The following is a 19,819-nucleotide window of genomic DNA, read 5'->3' as shown; positions in this document are numbered from 1 at the left end:
CCGGGACAGTAGTGCGGACCGCGGACCCCCGCAGCAGCCGCGAGCGGACACTCGGAGCCCACCTACCTACCACCATGGGGCTGGTCTCGGAGGCGCTGTGGGGCTGCGCGGCCTGCTCGCTGGCCGTCTGGCTGGCGCTCGCCCTGGCGCGCTACGTGCGCTGGCGCCTGTACTGGCACCGCGCGCTCAGCCCCTTCCCGGGGCCCCGCGTCTCGCTGCCGCTCCTCGGCACCCTGCTCTACATCGTGGGGCCCATGTCCACGGTGCTGCGGCGCGGGCTGCGGCTCATGGAGGGCTACGGCAACGAGTACATCACCTTCTGGCTGGGCGAGCGGCCCTGGCTGCACATCATCCGGCCCGAGGACGTCGAGGGCCTCCTCAGCTCCAGCAAGCACCTGCACAAGCCCGACATCGTGTACGGCCCCGTCAGCGGCTTTTTCGGCAGGTGAGTGGGGACAGGCGGGGTCGCAGTTCGAAGTCTCCCGGTCCGTACTTGAAGTCGAGGGATACTTCACTAAAAAAAATAATCAGTGCATTGTGTACGTACACCCTTTTAAAAAAATCAGAAAAAAGCAAGAGAAAATCAGAGAAAAAGAGGAAAAATGAAAAAGAAAGACAGAAAAAAGAGAAAATCAAGCAAAAACCAGAAACAAATCAAGCATGCACAGAAAAATCTGTGCATGCTTGAGTTTGCATAGTAAAGGGCCCCTCGCTTTGGAGCACCTCACGGCGACGCCTCTATCCTGACGGTCATTGTGCAGGGGGCTCATTACGATCAACGGCGACGCCTGGCGCCGACACCGCCGCGTGCTCACGCCCGCCTTCCACTTTGCCGTGCTGGAGCGCTACTCGGGGATCTTCACGCGCCGCGCCGAGGCCTTCGCCAAGGGCCTGGCCTCGGTGGAGGCCGAGGGCCGGAGCTTCGACTTCATGCCGCACATCGGCGCCTTCGTCACGGACACCGTCATGGAGACGGCATTCGGCCTGGTCGGCGGCGACGAGGACCTCGAGGGCAAGGAGAAGGCGGACTTCATCCAGGCCACGGACCGCGCCTTCCAGGTGAGCAGTGCACTGCAGAGTGGGGTGGGTGCGCGTGGTGCGCGTGAGGCAGAGCGCCCGACGACGGCAGGGTAGGCAACGCCACGAGACATGGAAGTGTCGCGGCACTGCCTACCTCACAGGGGGTCTCCTCACCTGGCTTCCTCCTTATCGCCACCGACTGTCTCCGCGGTGCACCACCTCTGGAATCGGTCTTGGGGGTCGGCTGCACCCACCCGGGTCTATCACCGTGTCGCATTTAATTCCCTCGGTTAATTTCCATGTTCTTGTTGGAGGAACACTTATTGACTCATACTGCGCGTCCAGATCATCGCCGGTCGGGTGATCCAGCCGTGGCTGATGGTGGAGTCCCTGTTCCGCCTGTCGCCGTACGCCGCGCAGCAGCGGCAGGCCGACAAGGTCATCAACCAGTACGCGAGCCGCGTCATCGACAAGAAGCGGCGCCAGATCAGTGAGCTCGCCGTGGAGACTGTGGCGTTTACCGGGGCAGCTGCTGCCGACAACTCTTTGACGGAAAATTTCCGGTTTTTACAGTCGAGCGTAAGCGCAACCAGCTCGATTCTGGGGCTGAGCAGGAGAACGACGACGACAAGGATGACATCGGCATCCGCAAAAAGCTAACGTTCCTCGACCTGGTGCTGGGGCAGGACACGGACGCCCTGTCCGACCAGGAAGTGCTCGAGGAAGTGCGCACCCTCATCGCCGTGCAGCAGACGTCCGCGTCGACGCTCAGCTTCGCGGCCGTGTGCCTCGCGCTCCACCCGGAGGCGCAGCGCCTGGCCCGCGAGGAGGTGCTCGCCGTGGACGCGGTGGAGGGCCTCGAGCCGCTCGAGCGCCTCAACCGGCTCAAGTACGTGGAGCGCTTCCTCAAGGAGGTCCTGAGGCTGTACCCCATCACAGCCATCTTCTCGCGGACCCTGGGCGAGGACCACGTCCTACACAATGCGAAAACCAAGACGGGGTAAGCGTTGGCCGAGCTGAGGTTCGGGGGAGTACTAAGGCCTTTGCTAAGCGCCCCATGCCTTGCTCATGTTGACAGGACGCGATCCGTCACGCTGCCCGCGGGCCTCGGCATCACCTTCTTCGTGTACCAGACGCACCGCGACCCCCGCCACTGGCCGGAGCCCGAGCGTTTCGACCCGGACCGCTTCCTGCCCGAGCAGTGCGCGGGCCGGCACCCCTACGCCTACGTGCCCTTCAGCGCGGGGCCCAGGAACTGCATCGGGCAGCGCTACGCCATGCTGCAGATGAAGGCCGTGCTCGCGGCCCTGCTCAGGACGGTCGAGCTGTCGCCCGGCAAGGGCTGCGAGCGTCAGGACAAGCTGGACATCAACATCAACACTTTTCTCTACATCAAGGGTGGCTTCAACGTACGCCTAAGGAAGCTTGACACAGACCGGCACGGGTGTTGGCAGAGATAAGACTTGGGTACAATGCGGGAAAGACAAAATACAATTTTCTCTAATGTGTAATATACAAAACTTTGTACATACATAAATAGCTTAATAATTTAAAAAGAGAATCATTACAAATGCAGTTTAAGTCAAACAAAAACTAAAGTATAATGCAAATAAAAATCACAGAGGAAGGGCAAATGCAATTAAGCTGGCACCATACGGACTAGATCAGCCTAAAGCTCAGGGCTTCGGTTAAAAATACCTTTTATATTTCTATGAAAGTATGAAATGATTTTATACAGATTAACGGTATCCCGTATTCAATATAATCCACTTTGTCCCCAATTCAAAACAAGTATTTAGAAACAGTTAGGCCAGAGATAAGCTCTCTAATGTTTTTACATTTCTAAGCTGAATTGCAATATGAAATACTATGCTTTGAAATAAACTTTGAAAGACCAAACATACCTATTATGTTACTTGGCACACTTCTAAGTACTAGAGCCTTAAAACTTCAAAACATAAAATTCAGTACGATTAAATGAAAATTTACTAAAAGATAATGAGTTTGTGGCAGATAAAATGATATGCAATGAAAGATTCAGTAAGATGTAATGTATTTTGGTACCTATGAGGTAATAATGTCAATCAAATCCACAAAGAGCTAGTGTTGCAAACAGTGTTATCAAGTTTTCAAAGATTACCAAATTATGGAGTTTCACTTTTTCACTTAACAGTTAAACAGATAAGAAATTTTAGTAATACATTCACACACCTGACTCACAAAGCTAATATAATACAGAAACTATTCACATACAACTTTCCACTCACACTCAAATCATTTTCAATCCTTATCATATCAAAAGAGAAAATTTCTTAAAGTTTATACACATTTTTCAACAAACAGACTACATTTACAATTGTGCAAGAATACAAATGGAAGGATGTTTCAGAAATTACTTTTGTAATTATTTAGATTATGCAAAGGATTGGATTGATTTCAGCCCTTTATTGGCCTGGTCTGATAAACGTCTTAAATGACTAATCTAAAATCAAATCCAGTCTCCTTACTTAAATTATGATTACCGAAAATAGGTTAAGCATGAGAATGCTTTTGAAGGTTCACTACAACACAGCCAGAAACTTACACATAGCCTTGAAATGACTCAAAAGCAATAATGGCATAACCAAGAGCACAGTTGACCATACCAAATTACTGCATCTTTGACACCTCGAATTTTGTATTTGCTGCCTCCTAAAGAAACAGAAAAAAGGTTTCCTTTATTTTTACTAGAACCAGCAATTGTAACATCATGGTAAAAGCAATCAAATGTTACCTCATCAGAATCCAAAATAGGTAAAGCACTGCAAAAGAGAACATTAAATGGATTTTAATCTGAACTTAAAGACATGAGAACAATGGTATGCAACGCATTTTTTTTTTTCAACTCACGAATCACTAAGATATGCTGGAATATTGTCCTCAACCCACTTTAAATCTTCCTCCTGCAGAAAAAATTATCAATCATACAATGATAGAGAAATTGAAAGTACATCTGTCGTTAATAAAACGTCTTTCAGTGGTAACACCAACCTCTGTGGTGCTTGACTTAAGTTTGGGGGAAGTGGAAGTGTTGCTCCCACGCATTTTTAATCCAAAAGCATCGCTTACAAATTGCTCTTCCTCATCATCTTCATCTTCAGGATTATCAAGCAGTGGGGTAAAGGCATATCTTTGGTTGTTGTTTGTTGGTCTCCAAAGTATCATAATTACCAGAAGAATAAGAGAAAAGAGGATGTGCCAGTACGCTTCATCAACCCATAACTCCTTCCAATCCTAAAATAAAAACAGATTAAAAAATAGTTTTAAATCAAGAGTGGATCATAAGAGATTTCAGATTTGTGAAAACAAGTAGATAATAGACTATACCGAGAGACAATTATTGAGATGATGAAATCTAATGGAATACAACATAAAGCAGCAGGATGCAAGAACCGAGAAGTAAAGTGCATTACTGAAGTGACGATATAATGAAAGCTTCACCAGATTTCTGTGGAAAAAAAATTTAGAGTTAGGAAAACATAGATAATAACATTTCCATGATTTCCTTGCTGGACATAATTTCAAGATTTACCTGCGGAGTCGAAGAGTTCTCATAGTTTGAACTAGGTTGGAGAAAATCCACCAACAAAATGCAGAGTCAAGAAGAGCAAGTGGAACACTTGCCATGAGGAGATCATAGCTTTTCACATTTGTACCCATGATTCGCTTATAACTCTCAACAGAAGCAAGAACAAAATACAAAATTCCAGAGCTCACAACTCTATGAAGCATAGCTCCCAGTCTTGGCTTAACAATTCCAAAGCCAAGGCTTACAATTATTACTAACATGCGAGCAAGGGTTCTTTTGGCACATGACACAAGTTCAGCAAAAAGAACAGCTCCTTGAACAGAAGTCCCTCTTGAATTGATGCTTTGATATTCAGCATAAAAGACAGCTTTCTCCAGCATGCCAAGTAATATCACTCCACCAATCCAAAACTGAATTCTCAAAAGATCTCTCCATTGGCAAAAAGACACCGTGAGCCAGCCTAGACCAAATAAGACATACAAAAGACACATTATACCATAAAAAGGCAGCAAAGGCCAAGCTGTAGCAGACAGATATCCATAATGACTCTGCATTTCAATTGTGATAGGTGCTTTGAACATTCCCTTTCCGTCTGTTGGATAAATGTGAAAAACTAGTGAGTAAAGTCCATCTTTTTCAATGGTATGAATTGGAGTTGGATTATTCTGAAATAGAAAATGAGCAATTACTTTAAGAAAAAATTCACAAAGAGTGATTTGTGAAGTAAGATTGAAAAAGTGACTCACAAGCTTATGAGGGTTGATTGTGTCCTTAACGCTTTGTTTTGCACCAGTTTCTTCAGGAGTCACAGCAACCTTGTCAGGTAGAGGAGTAGTTGTAGGCACATTTAGACCCATCTGAAAAAAGAAATAGGAATTAAGAAAACTTAGAGGAGGTGCAATGTGTAAAATACTTTTGTAAAAATTCAAAACGGATAACAATCAGTAAACAGGTTTTAGGTCATTTTTTGTTTTTTTTTACCAGAATAACATGGTCAATACATTGATGTTGGGTGGCCGGACTGCTCAGAGTATAGTTTGACAATCCTGTTGGGAGTTGATACAACTGTAAATAAAGAGGTGTGTGAGTTGAATCAAGCATAGAAATATCTCATGTAGTAAAATGTAATTCCAGTAGGTACCACTTACCCCATCTGGAACCGAGGCAAAGTCTTGCCAGCATGGAAATTGAGTCAATGTCCACTGAACAGTAACATTGAGTTCAGGATTATCACATGACACTAGAACACACAAATATCAAACCATGTTATATTGAAAAACTACACAGAATAAGACAAAAAACAAGAGAATCACAAAAAATAAATACAGTATAAAAATATTTTTTTTGAACAGTTAAACTCACCAACTATGAAGATTTGTGAACCTCTGTAAAGACTTTTAGAAACTGTCACAAATTCGTTATCCTAAAAACAAAAACAGTGGAATGATGTGAGTTAACATTTAGTAGTTACTTGCGGGTACAGAAATGCCTCGCTTGTTGGTTCAAAACCAACTAAATCCTGATGTGGACGATATGTTAGGAATCATTTTCAAATGACAACGTGAACGGTATATTAATGTGAGTGAAACAATACTTTCCATATAATTAACTAAGACCAAAGTTTGAGAATACTCACATTGCTTAACTCGTATGTCCATTTCCCATTTCCCTCAGACAGCACATTGTCAAAGAGAGCAAAGAGAATAACAAGTCTCCAGAGACATTGTAAATTTTTACAGGACGTCATTTTTATGAGGATGGTGATGTAACGAGGAAAGATTCAGGACCATCACACCATTAGGAACTAAAATGATTCATACACGCCGCGTAAGTTGTCAGACAACCCGTCACAAAAATCAGATATTGTCTATCCTAAAATTTGATTGAGACGATCCAAATTTATAGTAAGGGAGGACGACAGAAACCAGTTGTCGAACTACGATAAATAAAATCAACAATTATGACAAGTACAGCTGCTGATAAAAGGAAAATAGAGGAAATTTGTAGAACAAACAGGAAAATAGAGGCTAGTTTCTGGGGCCGTACAACGTACAACAGATTTTAGGATTCCCCCTCCCCCTCCCCCCGGCATAGTATGAGAACACTAACGTAATGTTTGAAAGTTTCAAAAGCTGGCCTTTATGTCTAGTTTTAGCGAAACATGACTGTCTCTGTAGAGACAAGTGCACCGCAGCTACATGAAATGAACATTTAAATACTTATTTCTACATCGATAAAATTTTACAAGAGGTGGGAGAAAAACGAATGTGAAGTAATTTGTCATACTTTGGCCTAAGTTGTCGTTGCCTTCTGATTATGTTTTCGTCTGCTTCCCCGCTGTTTGACAGTTCGGGTTTGGCTAAATTCAACAAAGAAAACTACATACATGGGTTTTCCGAACTATGTTTGAAGCACGATATGACCTCTTAAACCCTCAAAAAAACACCTTCAAATGAATATAGAACTAAACATAAGTAAACCTTTACACATTTGAAGTGAGTTTGAAACCAGCGCCCCGAAAACCAAGGGTAGCGGAAGCGGCGGAAAGCGGAAACACTATGTGACGTCACCACATAACCCTTGCACCCACCCTTCACACCCCCTCCCCCTCCCACGTCTACAACGTCTACAACACAGGCCGCAGACGAGATCGATTACGTTTTCTTCTGTGTTGATTCTTTAGTGTTGTTTGCATATTTGCTTATCGAGGCGTTACTCTTACTCTGCGTTTTGAAGATTTTCGTGCAAAACTACTGTGCTTCTACGCTGAAGAGAATGCAGCTATTGGAGTGAAGATTTTCGCCTGTTAGCCGAAAGCAAGAGTCATCCCGATGTCGTGTAAGCTGTGTGTCTTTTTTAATTCGTCATTATACTTAAATTATGGGTACTGCGTACCTTAACCTGACTACTTTACTAATGTAACGTTAGATAGAGCGTCGTTTGTGTTCTCTGCAGTATGAATTTTTGCTTTGAACCAAGATTTACCATGGGACTTAACCTCAATACTTTTTGTACATTTTGTTTTGTCTCTACAGCTTAACCGGCATCTTTTCATGTGTGTTGTGTCGTTGTGTTCGGAGCAATGTTCTTTATTTGTTTTTTACAGAAGTGTTATTTTTAGGTATATTTTGCCCATTTGGGCGTTATTATTGAATCCCCAAGCAGCTCCTTTCCCAAGCAGCAATCTGCAGCCTTTAGTTAGGTGTAGCTTTTCTCCCGAACATCGTTATTTCACGTGCACGTGAAGAAAAACCTGCAATTTCATTAGTGAATGCCTTTACTACCCTTTGTGTGGTCCCACTTCATTGCTTAACCCACATTTGTTCCTCTGTTGGACTAATGTGGGTGAGAGCTGCTTTGTGCTGAACTTGTTTGTATTCTGTTTTGCAGCTGGTAAGTTGAGAAGAGAGCGTTCCAGTTCAAGGGAACGTCACTCGCGGAAGGAAGGCGATGCCAGGTAGGTAGCTACATTTCCATCAATTATAACATTGTATACTCTCCTTTTAATTCTAATCTAATGAATGCTTTATCTTGTTTTCAGGAGTGAAACAAGAAGACAGGAGAGATCAGCTGATGTTTCTGAGCTGAATGAAGAAGAATATGATGAAGAATGGGAGCATGAATGGGAAGACATTGATGAAATTGGGAAAGGCAGATCAAAGTTCCCAATGTCTCAAGGAAGAGCTCATTACCAAAAATGGAGAGGACGTAATCAGTCCCGGGGTCAGCATCGCTTTAACAAATGGGATAGGACTTCTGGACCTGACAATTTTACTGAAAGTAACCGAAAATCTGGAAGAAGGCAGATAGCCCCAGAAGAAGAAGAAATGCTAGATATGGATCCAGGTGTTGAAATGACAAACTTAAAAGTTAAAATTCAAGATGGGAAAAGGTTTGCTGCACCTGAAGAATTTGACACTGAAATGATTGCAGGAAGAAAAAATTTCTCCAAATTTTCAAGAGGTAGAGGCTCAAGAGGATATCATGGGGCAGGGCGGGACAGGTGGACTCAAGGCAACAAATTCAAACCCCAACCAGATGAATTAGTTGACTGCAGAGAAGTTTTAAATAGAAGGAAAAGGCACATTCCAGATCAATCTGAGAGTGATCTGCGTGAGAAATTATCAAAAAAGGATCCAGACCTTGGTGATCTTCGTGAAATCATTGAGTCAAGGGACCATTGCGTTGGGGACCTTCGAGCTCTCATTGATGAGCCTCCAGACATAAGTTTAATGGATGAATATGCAGATGATATCATTGAAGATATTGACCTTCAGGAGGATATTCATATCCAAAATGAGTACTTTGACGAAGCTCATAGTGAGGTACATGATATTTCCGAGAGAGAGTTTCCCGTTGAAGATTTTAATGTTAATGACAGATATGAGTTTGAGGAAGTCCCAGATGTTGGTGGAATCAGTCCTCGTGGTGGATCGCATCATCGCGATGTGGTTATACGTGACCAAGATGATTGGCACCAAAGAAGATGGCAAAGAAGTAGGTCGAGAGAAAGAAGCTTTGGCCAAGCTGAAGGTTGGGCCGCGCGTAACAGGAGAGCAGAGAACTGGAGAAGGAATCAACAACATAAAGAGGGCCCGGACCAGAGAGCTTCAACACGAGAAATTTCAACTCATCTAAGTCCAAGGTCCAGAAGTCGGGATCTTTCTCGCAATCGCAGCAGAGAAAGAGTGAGAAGTCCATCAGGAAGAAATTTCAGGGAGAGTAGAGGTAATAGCTTTGATCGTGGAGTAAGGTTGAGAGGTCCAAGCTGGGAGCGTGAAAGAAGTTTTGGAAGTGTATCGTCTCGGAGCCGAGGAATCAACATTGAAAGAGGAAGAAGAGGAAGCTTTGAAAGAGATGTAAGAAGGATAAATGAAGAGGGGCCTGGAAGAAGACCATTTCCTCCAGATTTAAGTGATGTTCCATCTCCTGGTGGTGATAGAAGACAACTAAGAAGTCCTCTCCTGGATCAGGGAAGAAGGGAAAGGGAAAGAAGCATTGAACGTGATGGAACCAGTCGGCAACACCGAAGCATTAGTCAGGATGCTGTGAGAACAATAGGCAGAGATAGAAGCCGAAGCCATGACAGGAGATTTAGGAGAGGAAGCCAAGAAGGGCGTCAAAATAGAAGAAGTATCAGTGCAGAAAGGGGGAGGATTCTTAGTCAGGAGCGGAATCAGGAGAGAGGTGTAGGGAGGGAAAGGGATAGGAAGAGAAGTCCACATCAAGATAGCAATTGGAGTTCAAATAGGGTCATGAACAGGGAAATTGGTCAAGAAGCGATTAGGAACTTTGAGCAGGAAAGAAGCAGGCATTTCAACCAAGAAAGGGACAGGAACTTTGATCAAGAAAGAAGCCGAAACTTCAATCAAGAAAGAAACAGGAACTTCAACCAAGAAAGAAACATGGCTTTTGATGAAGAAAGAAACAAGAACTTCAACCAAGAAAGAAACAAGAAATTTGTCAAGGAAAATAAAAGGAGTATTGAGCAAGAACTAGGTAGAGTTTCTCGTTGGGATTCAGGCAATAGTCGTGATAGGAGTCCTAGGATAGATACTGGGGCTAACTTAGGGAGAGAGAGGATAAGAAGCCCTAATTGGGGGGGTCCACGAACACCAAGTGCTGAAAGTTACAGGGAACCTGGTTGGGATGGAGCCAAAAGTCCTGCAAGAGAGAGATCCAGGAGTAGAGGTAGACCAGGTCTTCAACCTGGGCATTCAAGAGATGATAGTAGAGGCAGAGAGACTGAGGGACGTATAAGAGAACAGAGGGACAGAGGGGCTTTGAGAGCCAAAGAGCCAGAAAGAAGAGACCAGACTCAAGATCTGATCAGAAGAAGAGATCAAGATGGACCTTTGAACAGACCCAGGGATCTAGAAAAAGAATCTGTTGCAAAGATAGAAAAGAACCGTAAGAGGGAAAATGAAGACACTACAAATAAAGACAGGGGAAGAGGAATACTAAGAAGCCCTGATCGCCGCAATCAGGATAAAGTTATCAAGAAGACACCTCAGATGTTGGTGGAAGAATTTAAGCAAAGGTATGTTAGAGAGAGTGGTAAGGTGGAAAAGTATGACAGAAGAGAAGAGTACTTACTGAAGCAGGGGCAGGGAAAGGATAGTGTTGGGCAACAAAGGAAGCTTAGTGGTGGTCAGGAAGATTCAAGAGAGTGGGAAAATATAAGAGACTTCCAAGAGAGAAGAAATGCCCAGACCATAGTTGGCCTTCCTTTCCTAGACGAAAGCAGAAGACCAAGAGACAGCTCATCTCACAATCAACATTCAAGAAGTCAACCGAACCGTGGAGAGAGAATTCAAGGCAAGACAGATGCCCATCTTCATGGAAATCAAGCACGATTATCAAGCACAGTGCATCATCAAATAAAAGATACACCTATGAACTGGCAGAACCAAGATAACAGACAAACTTTCAACCAGCAAGAAGAGGATAGACGCCGATCTCGTTGGGGAAGTCCGAGCAGAAGAGATAAGTCCTCTGATCACCGTGATGGTCACAAATCAGCTCCATATTCTACTCAAAGTGCAACAACCATTCATCAATCAACATCAAATGGGAAAGCTGATGGCGACTTTTGGAGAAGAAATCTTCCCTCCCTTGGCGAGTCCCAATCTCAATGGAACAAGCCTCGGTCTGACCTGTAAGTTATGTCATTGCTGTGTTCTGTGAAAAGTATTCCTTTTGGGCGTCAACTTGTAAGAGATGAAAGGTTGTGCATGTTCCCTCTCATGTGTAAAGTAACTTGACAGGAGCTACAGAATCATCTTTATTACTTATGTTGTAAGGGTGCCTGCCAGCAGCTCTAGGTCTGCACTATTTCAAATGTGCTGATCCAGAAGCAATAAACCAGGTTTTGGGATATTGTTCCTGATGAAGAAAGGATGTTGGCTTTGCTCTCAAAAATCTTAACGAGAGAAAGAAAAAAAAGGAGGGAATATTCATCCACACTATTAAATATTTCTTCTTAGTGAAGCTATGACTTTGTTTAACTTAAATCCGCCGAGCATGAAGCCCACTATGCAATTACAGGGCATGTAGATGAGAACATGCAGCAAATGTCATCGCATCTTTGCTACAAGTCTGCAATTCACAAGGATTAAGAGGAAGTTCTCAGCCTTGTGTTTAGGTTAGTCCGTTTCTAATTCCTGTATTTCTTCTCTTGTAGACCCAGCACTCCTGGAAAGGATTCCAGGAACCAAACTACATTTACCAAACATCTTCAATCTCCCAAAGAGGTGATATTTGTACGCGGACTTGCCAGAGATGTCACTGAAATGGATATACGTACAGATGTCAGCAACTGTGGGTTGTGGGCTAAAGATGTTCGTGTGGTGCACGCTAATGATACAGGTATTTCTTTTATTTATTCCATTCTTGTCTGGCACAAGATGATCAACTGTTTGTTCTGATACTAAGTTTTTTTAGGTGTGTCTCGAGGCCTTGCATTTATTACTTTTAACTCAGTTGATGAAGCCACACGTTGGATGGAACTAAGACGGGTAAGATTTTTCATTCTGTATCAAGCTTACTTTCTGTCACACATTTTAATATTAAATACATATATGTGTATCTTTTACAATATTTCCAGTGTGTTCTAAATCTACGCCCTAACAATCATGCTGTAATGGAGTACAGCAATCCTATCTTAAAAGACTGGGAGTGTGTTAGAGTAAGTGAAAACAAAACTTCACTGGAATAACTGTTGCACTTAGCATTTATCTCATAGCTCTCTTGTGTATGTATTTTAAACACTTCTAACTTATTTATTTTTATTTTTTCAAATCCAGTGTCTTATAGTAAACTTCAAAAACAGAACTGCGTGTTATCAGTGTAACCGTACAAAAGAGGATTGTTTGGATGGTTGGGAAGAAACATGTCCCTACCCTACAAATGGTAAATTTTCTTTGCATTCTTAAAAAATAATCAATTAATGGCATGTTTATTGTAAATGTGTTTTCTTTTACAGCCCTTCTGTTACGAGGGTTGAATCCTGTAACAAGTATAGTTGAGATTTCCAAGGCATTGAAATCTAGAATGATTGCTCATGCAAGATTAGATGGTGTGAGGATGGGTACAGATGCGAAGGGTCGCCCTCGCTCTGTTTGCTTCGTTCAACTAACAAGTGTTACTGATTCAATGACACTCCATAAGTCACTGGTAAATGAGCCTCTCATAATTGATAACTGTCAAGGTATGTAATTCATTTGCTTCGTGTAACATCCCAGTAGAATTTGTCTAGTCACTTTATGCAATTTACACTCTGATTCCTTGCTTTCACAGTTTCAGTTGCATACTGCCAATTGGACAAGTTACCGCCAATGAACACCCATGCACTAGGAAGCCAAATACTTTCCAACGTACCTTTGGTGTCTGCTTTGCCTCCTGTCATTCCTCCCACTCTGCAATCAGCCTTACCATCCAACAACATTCCTGTAGTATCAAGAACTGCAGCAGCTACAGTGACAGCTCCTGCTCCTGCTCCTGCTGCCAAACCAGTTAATGTGACGACTGCTAGTATTCGTTCCATGCTTGAGGGAAATTATACAGAAAAGGACATTCCTACACTAGCTCAGTATTGTGCCTCTGCTTATGCAAAGAATCCTCAAGAGCAAGCTGCTTATATTCGTTACTACACCAAGCATTACAAAGAAAAACTTCAGAAGGTAACCTCCTGTACTTTGTAATCTATTTATTTTCCTTTATTTTTATTTTTTTTATGTATGTCTGATGCATATTATTTTTTTCAGAGCCAAGCTGGAGGTGGAAAATGAAAGAACACTTGTTTTCAATTTTGAATCACAAAATTTGATGGTCATGTGTTATGTTGCACACACTTAAGAATATTCTTTTAAATCTACAAATTAATTTGTATCCTTATAACAAACAGATACGTATCTTGTGTTGAACGTGGCAAATGTGTCCAATTTTAGAACGTAGGTAGTTACTCAATGTTCTGCAAGAACTTCAATCACTTTCTGTGATAATATTTTTCTTTGAGAGTTCCAGCACTAAAATCAATCTTTAAAATCTGTTGTTAAAACTTTACTGCAGTATCCAAAATTGCCTGTTTGCAAATTAAACTCAAAACAATGAACTGAAGATTGAAGTTGTCATTATAGAGGATGGAATCAAAATTAAATTACCTTAAAATGTTTCTTTATCTTTAAGGTCAGAAATGTTTAAATGTGGTGACACTTTGTCATTCTTTTAATGTGAAGCCAAGTTGTGCATAATTGCACATTATGGGTGAATGGGCCATGTATTGGACTGTGATCTGATCTGAGGGCAGTATTGTTTTTATAGTCACTTGTGTGAAAATTAAGTGTTTTGCCATCTGATCAATTTTGTCTTTGCTACATGTATTTTCCAGTCATATTGTTAGCTGTATATGTGGATGATTTTGAATTTTGACTTGCTATTCACAATGTTTTATTGCTTTGATTGAAACTGTGTGTAAAACTATTCACATTGCGTGTAAATTATTAAATAATGTATAATAAAGACCTTTACATTATATTACACTTTTGGGTTAAATGGTTTTCAGTTCACTTCTACATGCTTTTACTCTTATCGTCTTTCTACCACATTCCAATCCACTTTTTACACACATATTTTTTATGAAGGACTCCTGCGGCAGCGGTCGTCGCAAATTTTCTCATACTTGCAGCGCTCCTTGGTGTATACCCCATGCGTCAGGGTGTTTTGATCGGTGGTAAACAAACCAAAAGAAAGACTTGAAAGATTTTACCTGTATCCTTGTGATGGTCACGTTGTTTAGGAATTTTGGGTGAGAGTGAGAACGACTGTAACGTCTTGATTTAACTGAAGTCACTTGACGTCCCCTCGTTGTCTGTCAACAGACCTTGATTTTCGGTGTCCTGTCACATCGATAAGAGGTTAATTGATCGGAAGCAAAGAAAACCAGAATGGCAACTTCTTCTGAAAAAGCAGCGGTCTTTCCAAGGTCACAAAGTTCAATCAGGCCCAATTGATGCTGTGGAATGTTATGGGTAGGCTGGGCTTCGGCTTGTTTGAGAAGTGCTTAAGAAGCTCTCACAGTCGATCCTAACCTTCACGTTTCGTTACTATAGAATCACAATTAATTCCGCAATACTGATACACCCCTTTTGTAACAGACTTGTGCCCAGAGTTTGGCACTGAATCGGCTTCTATTGTACCTTGTAAATTTGAAATCTTTGTTTGGTCTCAATCCTTTTTGACCCTCTTCGGAACAGTTCGTGTTTCCCAGAATAACTTTCCTGATGATACTAGATGAACACTTTTTTTAAGTACGTTGGCAGTTGCCTGCCATCCCAACGTTTCTATCTCTACATGGGCCTCTTCCCTCTCCTGTATTTGCTGACAAAGTCGGAACCAAGTCACCGATTTACTTATGTTTATGTCAGCGTTTGTAAAATGATGACATAGCTATCTAGTTGGTTCCACATCAGGCAACAAACAAACCACTTACTGTCATTCACTTCAGTCTTGTAATTTTCCTTGTTGGATTTCTCATAATTTTATCACTTTTCCCTAAGAATCTACCTGTTAGCTTTGTATTTTTTACAGATGATGGCAGTTCTGAAAATATTTTTGTTGACATTATGTCTGCTAAATTTTGGCAAAGGAGAGGTCATTCCACCAACCATATTGCAGAATTTTCTGGATCATCTTAGTAATTGTTCTTCCATTCAAACGTCATCAAGAAAAGAAGTGTGTTGCTGGTGTTAACTTTTAAGTATTAAATTGTTTGATTTTATTTACTTCATTTCAATTCTGTTTTAAATTATTATTATAGCAATGCTTGACTCCAGAAGAACTCTTTAAAGGGTTAAATTATGCTAGTGGGAGTTCCTTGTCACAACTCAATAGCAGTGTTATTTTGGAGAGACTTGCTACAGCTCATTGTTATGATGGAAAATCTTACGGTGTTGGCACTCTGTCTGACCAAAAGAGCAGGCCTGCACCAGGACAAGGTACGTTTTTAATTTCTTTATCCATCATTATCTCATTGTCATAGTTTTCTGAACTGTTTCATCATTTTTTACAGTTTGGGGAATGGGCATACTGTTTGTGACAGTTATATCACTTTGCTCACTTCTGGGTGTCAGCGTTATGCCCCTTATGGATAAATCATTTTACAAACAACTACTAACTGTGCTCATTGGTCTTGCTGTTGGTTCTCTGTCCGCGAGTTCTCTCTTCCACCTAATACCTCAAGTAGGATAGGTTTTTTAGGCAGTCAATTAGACTGACCTTTTTTTTTTTCAATACATCATTTTGATGTGACCCTGAGTAGTTCTGTTAAGATAACCAAATATATCTATTTTTGCAGGCCTTCAGTTTGATGGATAATGACGTACATCATAAATACTTATCGATTTGTCTCTATGTTTGGGGTGGTATTTGGGTCTTCTTCATGGTGGAACGAATCCTGAAGATAATCCATGATAGTCGAGAGGTATTTTCCCAGTGTTTTGTTATAGTTTTGTTTTTCACTTTTTGGAGGACAGTTTGCATTCTAGTATTGGAATTTTCAGGCAAAGCAGAAAAAGGATAAAGTCCACAATACAGTTTCTTCCATTTCAAGCCCAAGCCAACCTAGTGTTTGTCTTTTACCTGCCCACAGGCAGGATGAGGTTAATTCAGACAGCTGTATGCATGATGCCAGTACCATTTATGATTGTCAGGAACAAGTTATTAAGGCATCTTTTGGTCATGCAGAGGTATTTGAAATCGACCAATGTCAGTCCCATAGTGGTTTGACTTTTGCAAATTTACTAATCATTCTGATTTTATCTCCAGAGACCTCATCCTAGCAACAACCACAGTCATACCATTACTTTTGATAGCAACAAAGACAGTGCCATTGCCACTGTTGCGTGGATGGTAATTTTTGGCGATGGACTTCATAATTTTATTGACGGATTGTCTATTGGCGCTGCTTTCAATGAAAGTATTCTTACTGGTATTAGTATTAGTGTTGCTGTTGTATGTGAAGAATTTCCTCATGAACTAGGTAAAGTGCCCATCTTTTTTTTTTAATTAGTTCAATATCTGTAAAATAATGCCCACAATCATAAATATACCTAATCAATATTATGATTTTACTTTGTAGGTGATTTTGCAGTGTTGCTCAATGCAGGCATGTCAATTCGTCAAGCATTATTGTACAATTTTCTGTCTGCCTGCACATGTTACCTTGGTCTTATTGTTGGAATTGTTCTTGGTGAATTTGAGGCCAGCACCTACATATTTGGGTTTGCTGCTGGAATGTTTTTGTACATATCTCTTGTTGACATGGTAGGTCCTCTTTTGCCCCTAGGCACTTAAATGTCCTAAATTTTTTTTTCAGAATGTTTTAAGTATTTCTTAATCTTTTTAGGTCCCAGAGATGAACGAGGTTGCGGAAGAAGCAAGCAAAGTAAGCTGGCAAAAAGCTGTTCAAACATTATTCTTACAAAATGTTGGTATGTTAACTGGTGTTACAGTGTTGTATCTGCTTGCTCGCTATCAGAACCACATCAATTTTTCATGACTTTTGTAAATAGATTGAAGTACTTACAAGTATTGTGCGGTCTGATATCAGTAACAGTTTACTGTTTTATCACTGAGTCTTAATTTCCCATTATTAGTAAATAGTACTCTTTTATTGAACACTTTTGTTAAATGATGAAATTGACATGGTAGGAGTTAAAAATTCAAGTTCTCCTACTCTAGAACTTTTTATTGTTTTATGGTGGTCATATATCCTGGTATAATATCTTGTTGGAACTCTCTGTCGACTGTGTTAAATTTATTTATTTTGAAGTGGTTTTGTAAGCATTTTTATGTGACTGTTTTAATATAGTAATCAATTTAAGTCCATGTTTAACCATGACAGATTTTCTTTCTTAGTATACTTTTTTGTTCTAGAATACCTATTGCCTTGTTCTAAAAGGCTGATTCTGTTGAGATTATCGTTATGTCATATTTTAGTTAATTATGAGAATGGGTTTTGTGCATAATCTTCATTCAGGTACATTTGTAACCTTTCCCAACTTTTACTTGTGACAGCTGTACTCTTTTATTTTATAGTTCTATGATCCTTTAGTGTCCGATACACCACATGCACGACCCTCTTCCAAAATATCTGATTTTCCAGCTAATGTGTGTTCCAATGAATCTCAGCTGTCCTCCATGTTTTAAGAAACTGTTATCATTGTGAGTCAGGACGTAGCACAGAAAGTGTGACAATAAGTAGTCCATCTGTTGTGTCTTGATGAATTTTAGAGTGTTTACTTTAAAGTTTTATGAACTCTGTATTGAATCTGTTATTACCTTAATTATATCTAAGTATACTACTCTGTGATTTAAGGTAACATTAATAACCTTGTATGCGAAACGTGCTAATAGGGTCCACAAATATTTAATATTTGTGGCTATTTGTTATCATACTGCTTTTACAACATTTTTTCTTGGGAATTTTTATTAATTTGAGTATACCCAGTGTACTATAGGCAGTTAGTGTTATGAAATTGGACTTATAATTTTTCAAATAATCCAGCCATCAAAACTCATACAAGATTATTTGTACTTACATTAGTGAGTGGTGTCTGTGGTAATCTGTGTGTGCTTGAGTTGATTTAATAGTTTTGGAATGGAACTGTGTTATTTGTGACTGCAAAGGACTGTACTTTTTGTAAGAGTAGCTTTATTGTCCACCTAGCTTCAATTTGTAGATTTATGACAGCAAAGCCCGAAAAGATGACAGTAAATCTGCTTCAATCAATCTCGCTATTTTATCTCTAAATATAAATCATGAGTATGTAGCCTTACTCATAAAAAAAGACAATTGCACCTGATCATCAAAGTTAATGGGAGAAATTTTGACAATCAGGACCTAGACATATCAGTGTCTTCAAGACGATCTCAATCCAAAAGTCTGTTAAAATAAATGCTTTGCCAACTGTAATGTACTGTATCTGTAGATGTCCTACCCCAAGTACCAGAAATTAGATCAAATTTATGTAAATATTTTATCATCGCTAATTTATCACCATGTCATTTTTTCGATTGTGGAAATAAACTTCACAAGTGTTTTGTCACTTTTATTTTGATCGGACAAAATTTATGTTGAATTTGACTCGTTTAATAATGTGAATGATACGCTGTCCACAATAATTAAAAATATGTATCAATATCACTTATATATGATCATACTGGATGGTTTATAGACCCCTTCCGTTATTTTGCTTATGCTGTCCTGGATGCAGGCGTGCGGCCGGGTTGCATACTCGCACGGGGCCATAAGGCGCCGCTGTGAGCGACGGTTGGAAAGCCCGCCCGCACGTCTGCATGCGGTACAGTATAGGCAAAATAAAGGACAGGCCTGTGGGGCACCCTGTATGTATATATCAAAAAACCACTGTTACTTGGGATAAGTTCTTTGCCAACATAAGGTTGCTCACTTTTTCCTGTTTTTTTTTTTTTATTGTTTAATGTCAATGCTTCACATGTTGTTGTCGTTCACCATGGATGTTTTTTTTTTATGACATTGTGAGATTTTTGCTTTGTTTTGTTTTCATATTGAACAGTTTTGAGCTATGATCTTAGTACTGTTTAACTGCTCTTCTTTTGTAGATATTTGTTTACGTCTAAAGTAACTATTCTGTTACTTAAGGCTGATTGTGCTGATTTGATTTCTGATGGCTCTTTAATTCTGTCCACAACTTTACCCTGTCATATGCTCAAGGTATACTTTGTTCATAAGAAAATGCAAGAAATACTTTACATTCTAGTCCAACAGTTATTTGGTTTCATATAGGTATGTATGTACCTGCAATTTCTCAGATTTTCAAACCTGATTCTAAAGATTAAAAACTGAACAGAAAACTAAGGAACTATGAAATGCTTGCTTCCTTTCCATCTATGACATCTAATGTGTTGAAATTATTACTGCGCATTGTTTACACTGTAAACCCAACTGTGTACATAGTACACTCTTCCTTGTGTGTACTTGAAAGCACACACTGGGAAGTGTGCACTTGCCATAGCGCTACGCTATGTGGTGCGTACGCAGTAAGAAGTGCCATGCCATGCCAGGCACACACTTCCTTGTGTGTGTGTGTGTGTTCAAGCACACTCTACTAGTAAGAGTGTACTATGTACACAGTTGTATTTACAGTGACTGTTAACTTCAAACAATCTGAGAAATTGTAGATGTCTACTTAA

General features: G+C 40.8%; 4 protein-coding genes across 8 annotated transcripts; 3 read left to right on the top strand and 1 right to left on the bottom strand.

Annotated features, from left to right (window-relative positions):
- Window positions 1–2,919, top strand: LOC113212592 (probable cytochrome P450 4s3). The gene is made up of 5 exons (XM_026431357.2): window positions 1–445; window positions 762–1,059; window positions 1,366–1,510; window positions 1,594–2,020; window positions 2,099–2,919. Exons 1-5 carry the CDS (start codon window positions 75–77, stop codon window positions 2,478–2,480), a joined length of 1,623 nt encoding a protein of 540 aa, XP_026287142.1. The 5' UTR covers window positions 1–74; the 3' UTR covers window positions 2,481–2,919.
- LOC113212593 (transmembrane protein 87A) lies at window positions 2,510–6,656 on the bottom strand. Its single transcript, XM_026431358.2, has 11 exons — window positions 6,225–6,656; window positions 5,951–6,011; window positions 5,737–5,828; window positions 5,570–5,653; window positions 5,335–5,445; window positions 4,592–5,253; window positions 4,387–4,507; window positions 4,051–4,293; window positions 3,910–3,962; window positions 3,794–3,821; window positions 2,510–3,711 (listed from the first exon to the last, which is right to left on the bottom strand). Exons 1-11 carry the CDS (start codon window positions 6,333–6,335, stop codon window positions 3,670–3,672), a joined length of 1,608 nt encoding a protein of 535 aa, XP_026287143.1. The 5' UTR covers window positions 6,336–6,656; the 3' UTR covers window positions 2,510–3,669.
- Window positions 6,657–7,184: 528 nt separating this feature from the next.
- LOC113212590 (trichohyalin) lies at window positions 7,185–14,127 on the top strand. Its single transcript, XM_026431356.2, has 10 exons — window positions 7,185–7,426; window positions 7,979–8,045; window positions 8,130–11,246; window positions 11,772–11,956; window positions 12,032–12,105; window positions 12,195–12,275; window positions 12,394–12,499; window positions 12,573–12,797; window positions 12,887–13,269; window positions 13,354–14,127. Exons 1-10 carry the CDS (start codon window positions 7,420–7,422, stop codon window positions 13,375–13,377), a joined length of 4,269 nt encoding a protein of 1,422 aa, XP_026287141.2. The 5' UTR covers window positions 7,185–7,419; the 3' UTR covers window positions 13,378–14,127.
- Window positions 14,128–14,262: 135 nt separating this feature from the next.
- Window positions 14,263–19,488, top strand: LOC113212594 (metal cation symporter ZIP14). Of its 5 annotated transcripts, XM_052266118.1 has the most exons (10): window positions 14,291–14,393; window positions 14,467–14,616; window positions 15,176–15,319; window positions 15,405–15,582; window positions 15,657–15,826; window positions 15,942–16,067; window positions 16,147–16,332; window positions 16,412–16,625; window positions 16,725–16,909; window positions 16,992–19,488. In XM_052266118.1, exons 2-10 carry the CDS (start codon window positions 14,608–14,610, stop codon window positions 17,142–17,144), a joined length of 1,365 nt encoding a protein of 454 aa, XP_052122078.1. In that variant the 5' UTR covers window positions 14,291–14,393; window positions 14,467–14,607; the 3' UTR covers window positions 17,145–19,488. The 5 variants fall into 5 exon arrangements, with proteins under 5 accessions (XP_026287149.1, XP_052122078.1, XP_052122079.1 ...); XM_026431364.2 differs by lacking the exon at window positions 14,467–14,616 and having other exon boundaries at window positions 14,263–14,393; XM_052266119.1 differs by having other exon boundaries at window positions 14,373–14,502.
- The last annotated feature ends 331 nt before the right edge of the window (window positions 19,489–19,819 follow it).

Source organism: Frankliniella occidentalis, unplaced genomic scaffold (assembly GCF_000697945.3).
Source record: "Frankliniella occidentalis isolate FOCC.00 unplaced genomic scaffold, Focc_3.1 Scaffold35, whole genome shotgun sequence".
NCBI classification, from domain to species: Eukaryota; Metazoa; Arthropoda; class Insecta; order Thysanoptera; family Thripidae; genus Frankliniella; species Frankliniella occidentalis.
Note: the sequence above shows the minus strand (reverse complement) of the source record. Positions and strands in the feature narration are given on the sequence as shown.

Bases quoted from the DNA above. Each gene is read 5' to 3' on its own strand.
- LOC113212593 (XM_026431358.2), bottom strand. From the start codon at position 6,335: ATGACGTCCTGTAAAAATTTACAATGTCTCTGGAGACTTGTTATTCTC. The intron at 5,254-5,334 runs GTGAGTCACTTT...TTTCTATTTCAG, and splicing joins CAATCAACCCTCATAAGCTT to AATAATCCAACTCCAATTCA. The intron at 3,712-3,793 runs GTAACATTTGAT...CTGTTTCTTTAG, and splicing joins CTATTTTGGATTCTGATGAG to GAGGCAGCAAATACAAAATT.
- LOC113212594 (XM_052266118.1), top strand. The intron at 16,068-16,146 runs GTATTTTCCCAG...TGGAATTTTCAG, and splicing joins TAATCCATGATAGTCGAGAG to GCAAAGCAGAAAAAGGATAA. The intron at 16,626-16,724 runs GTAAAGTGCCCA...TTTACTTTGTAG, and splicing joins AGAATTTCCTCATGAACTAG to GTGATTTTGCAGTGTTGCTC.
- LOC113212590 (XM_026431356.2), top strand. The intron at 8,046-8,129 runs GTAGGTAGCTAC...TCTTGTTTTCAG, and splicing joins CGGAAGGAAGGCGATGCCAG to GAGTGAAACAAGAAGACAGG. The intron at 12,798-12,886 runs GTATGTAATTCA...TTGCTTTCACAG, and splicing joins CATAATTGATAACTGTCAAG to TTTCAGTTGCATACTGCCAA.
- LOC113212592 (XM_026431357.2), top strand. From the start codon at position 75: ATGGGGCTGGTCTCGGAGGCGCTGTGGGGCTGCGCGGCCTGCTCGCTG. The intron at 1,511-1,593 runs GTGAGCTCGCCG...CGGTTTTTACAG, and splicing joins CAAGAAGCGGCGCCAGATCA to TCGAGCGTAAGCGCAACCAG. The intron at 2,021-2,098 runs GTAAGCGTTGGC...TCATGTTGACAG, and splicing joins AATGCGAAAACCAAGACGGG to GACGCGATCCGTCACGCTGC.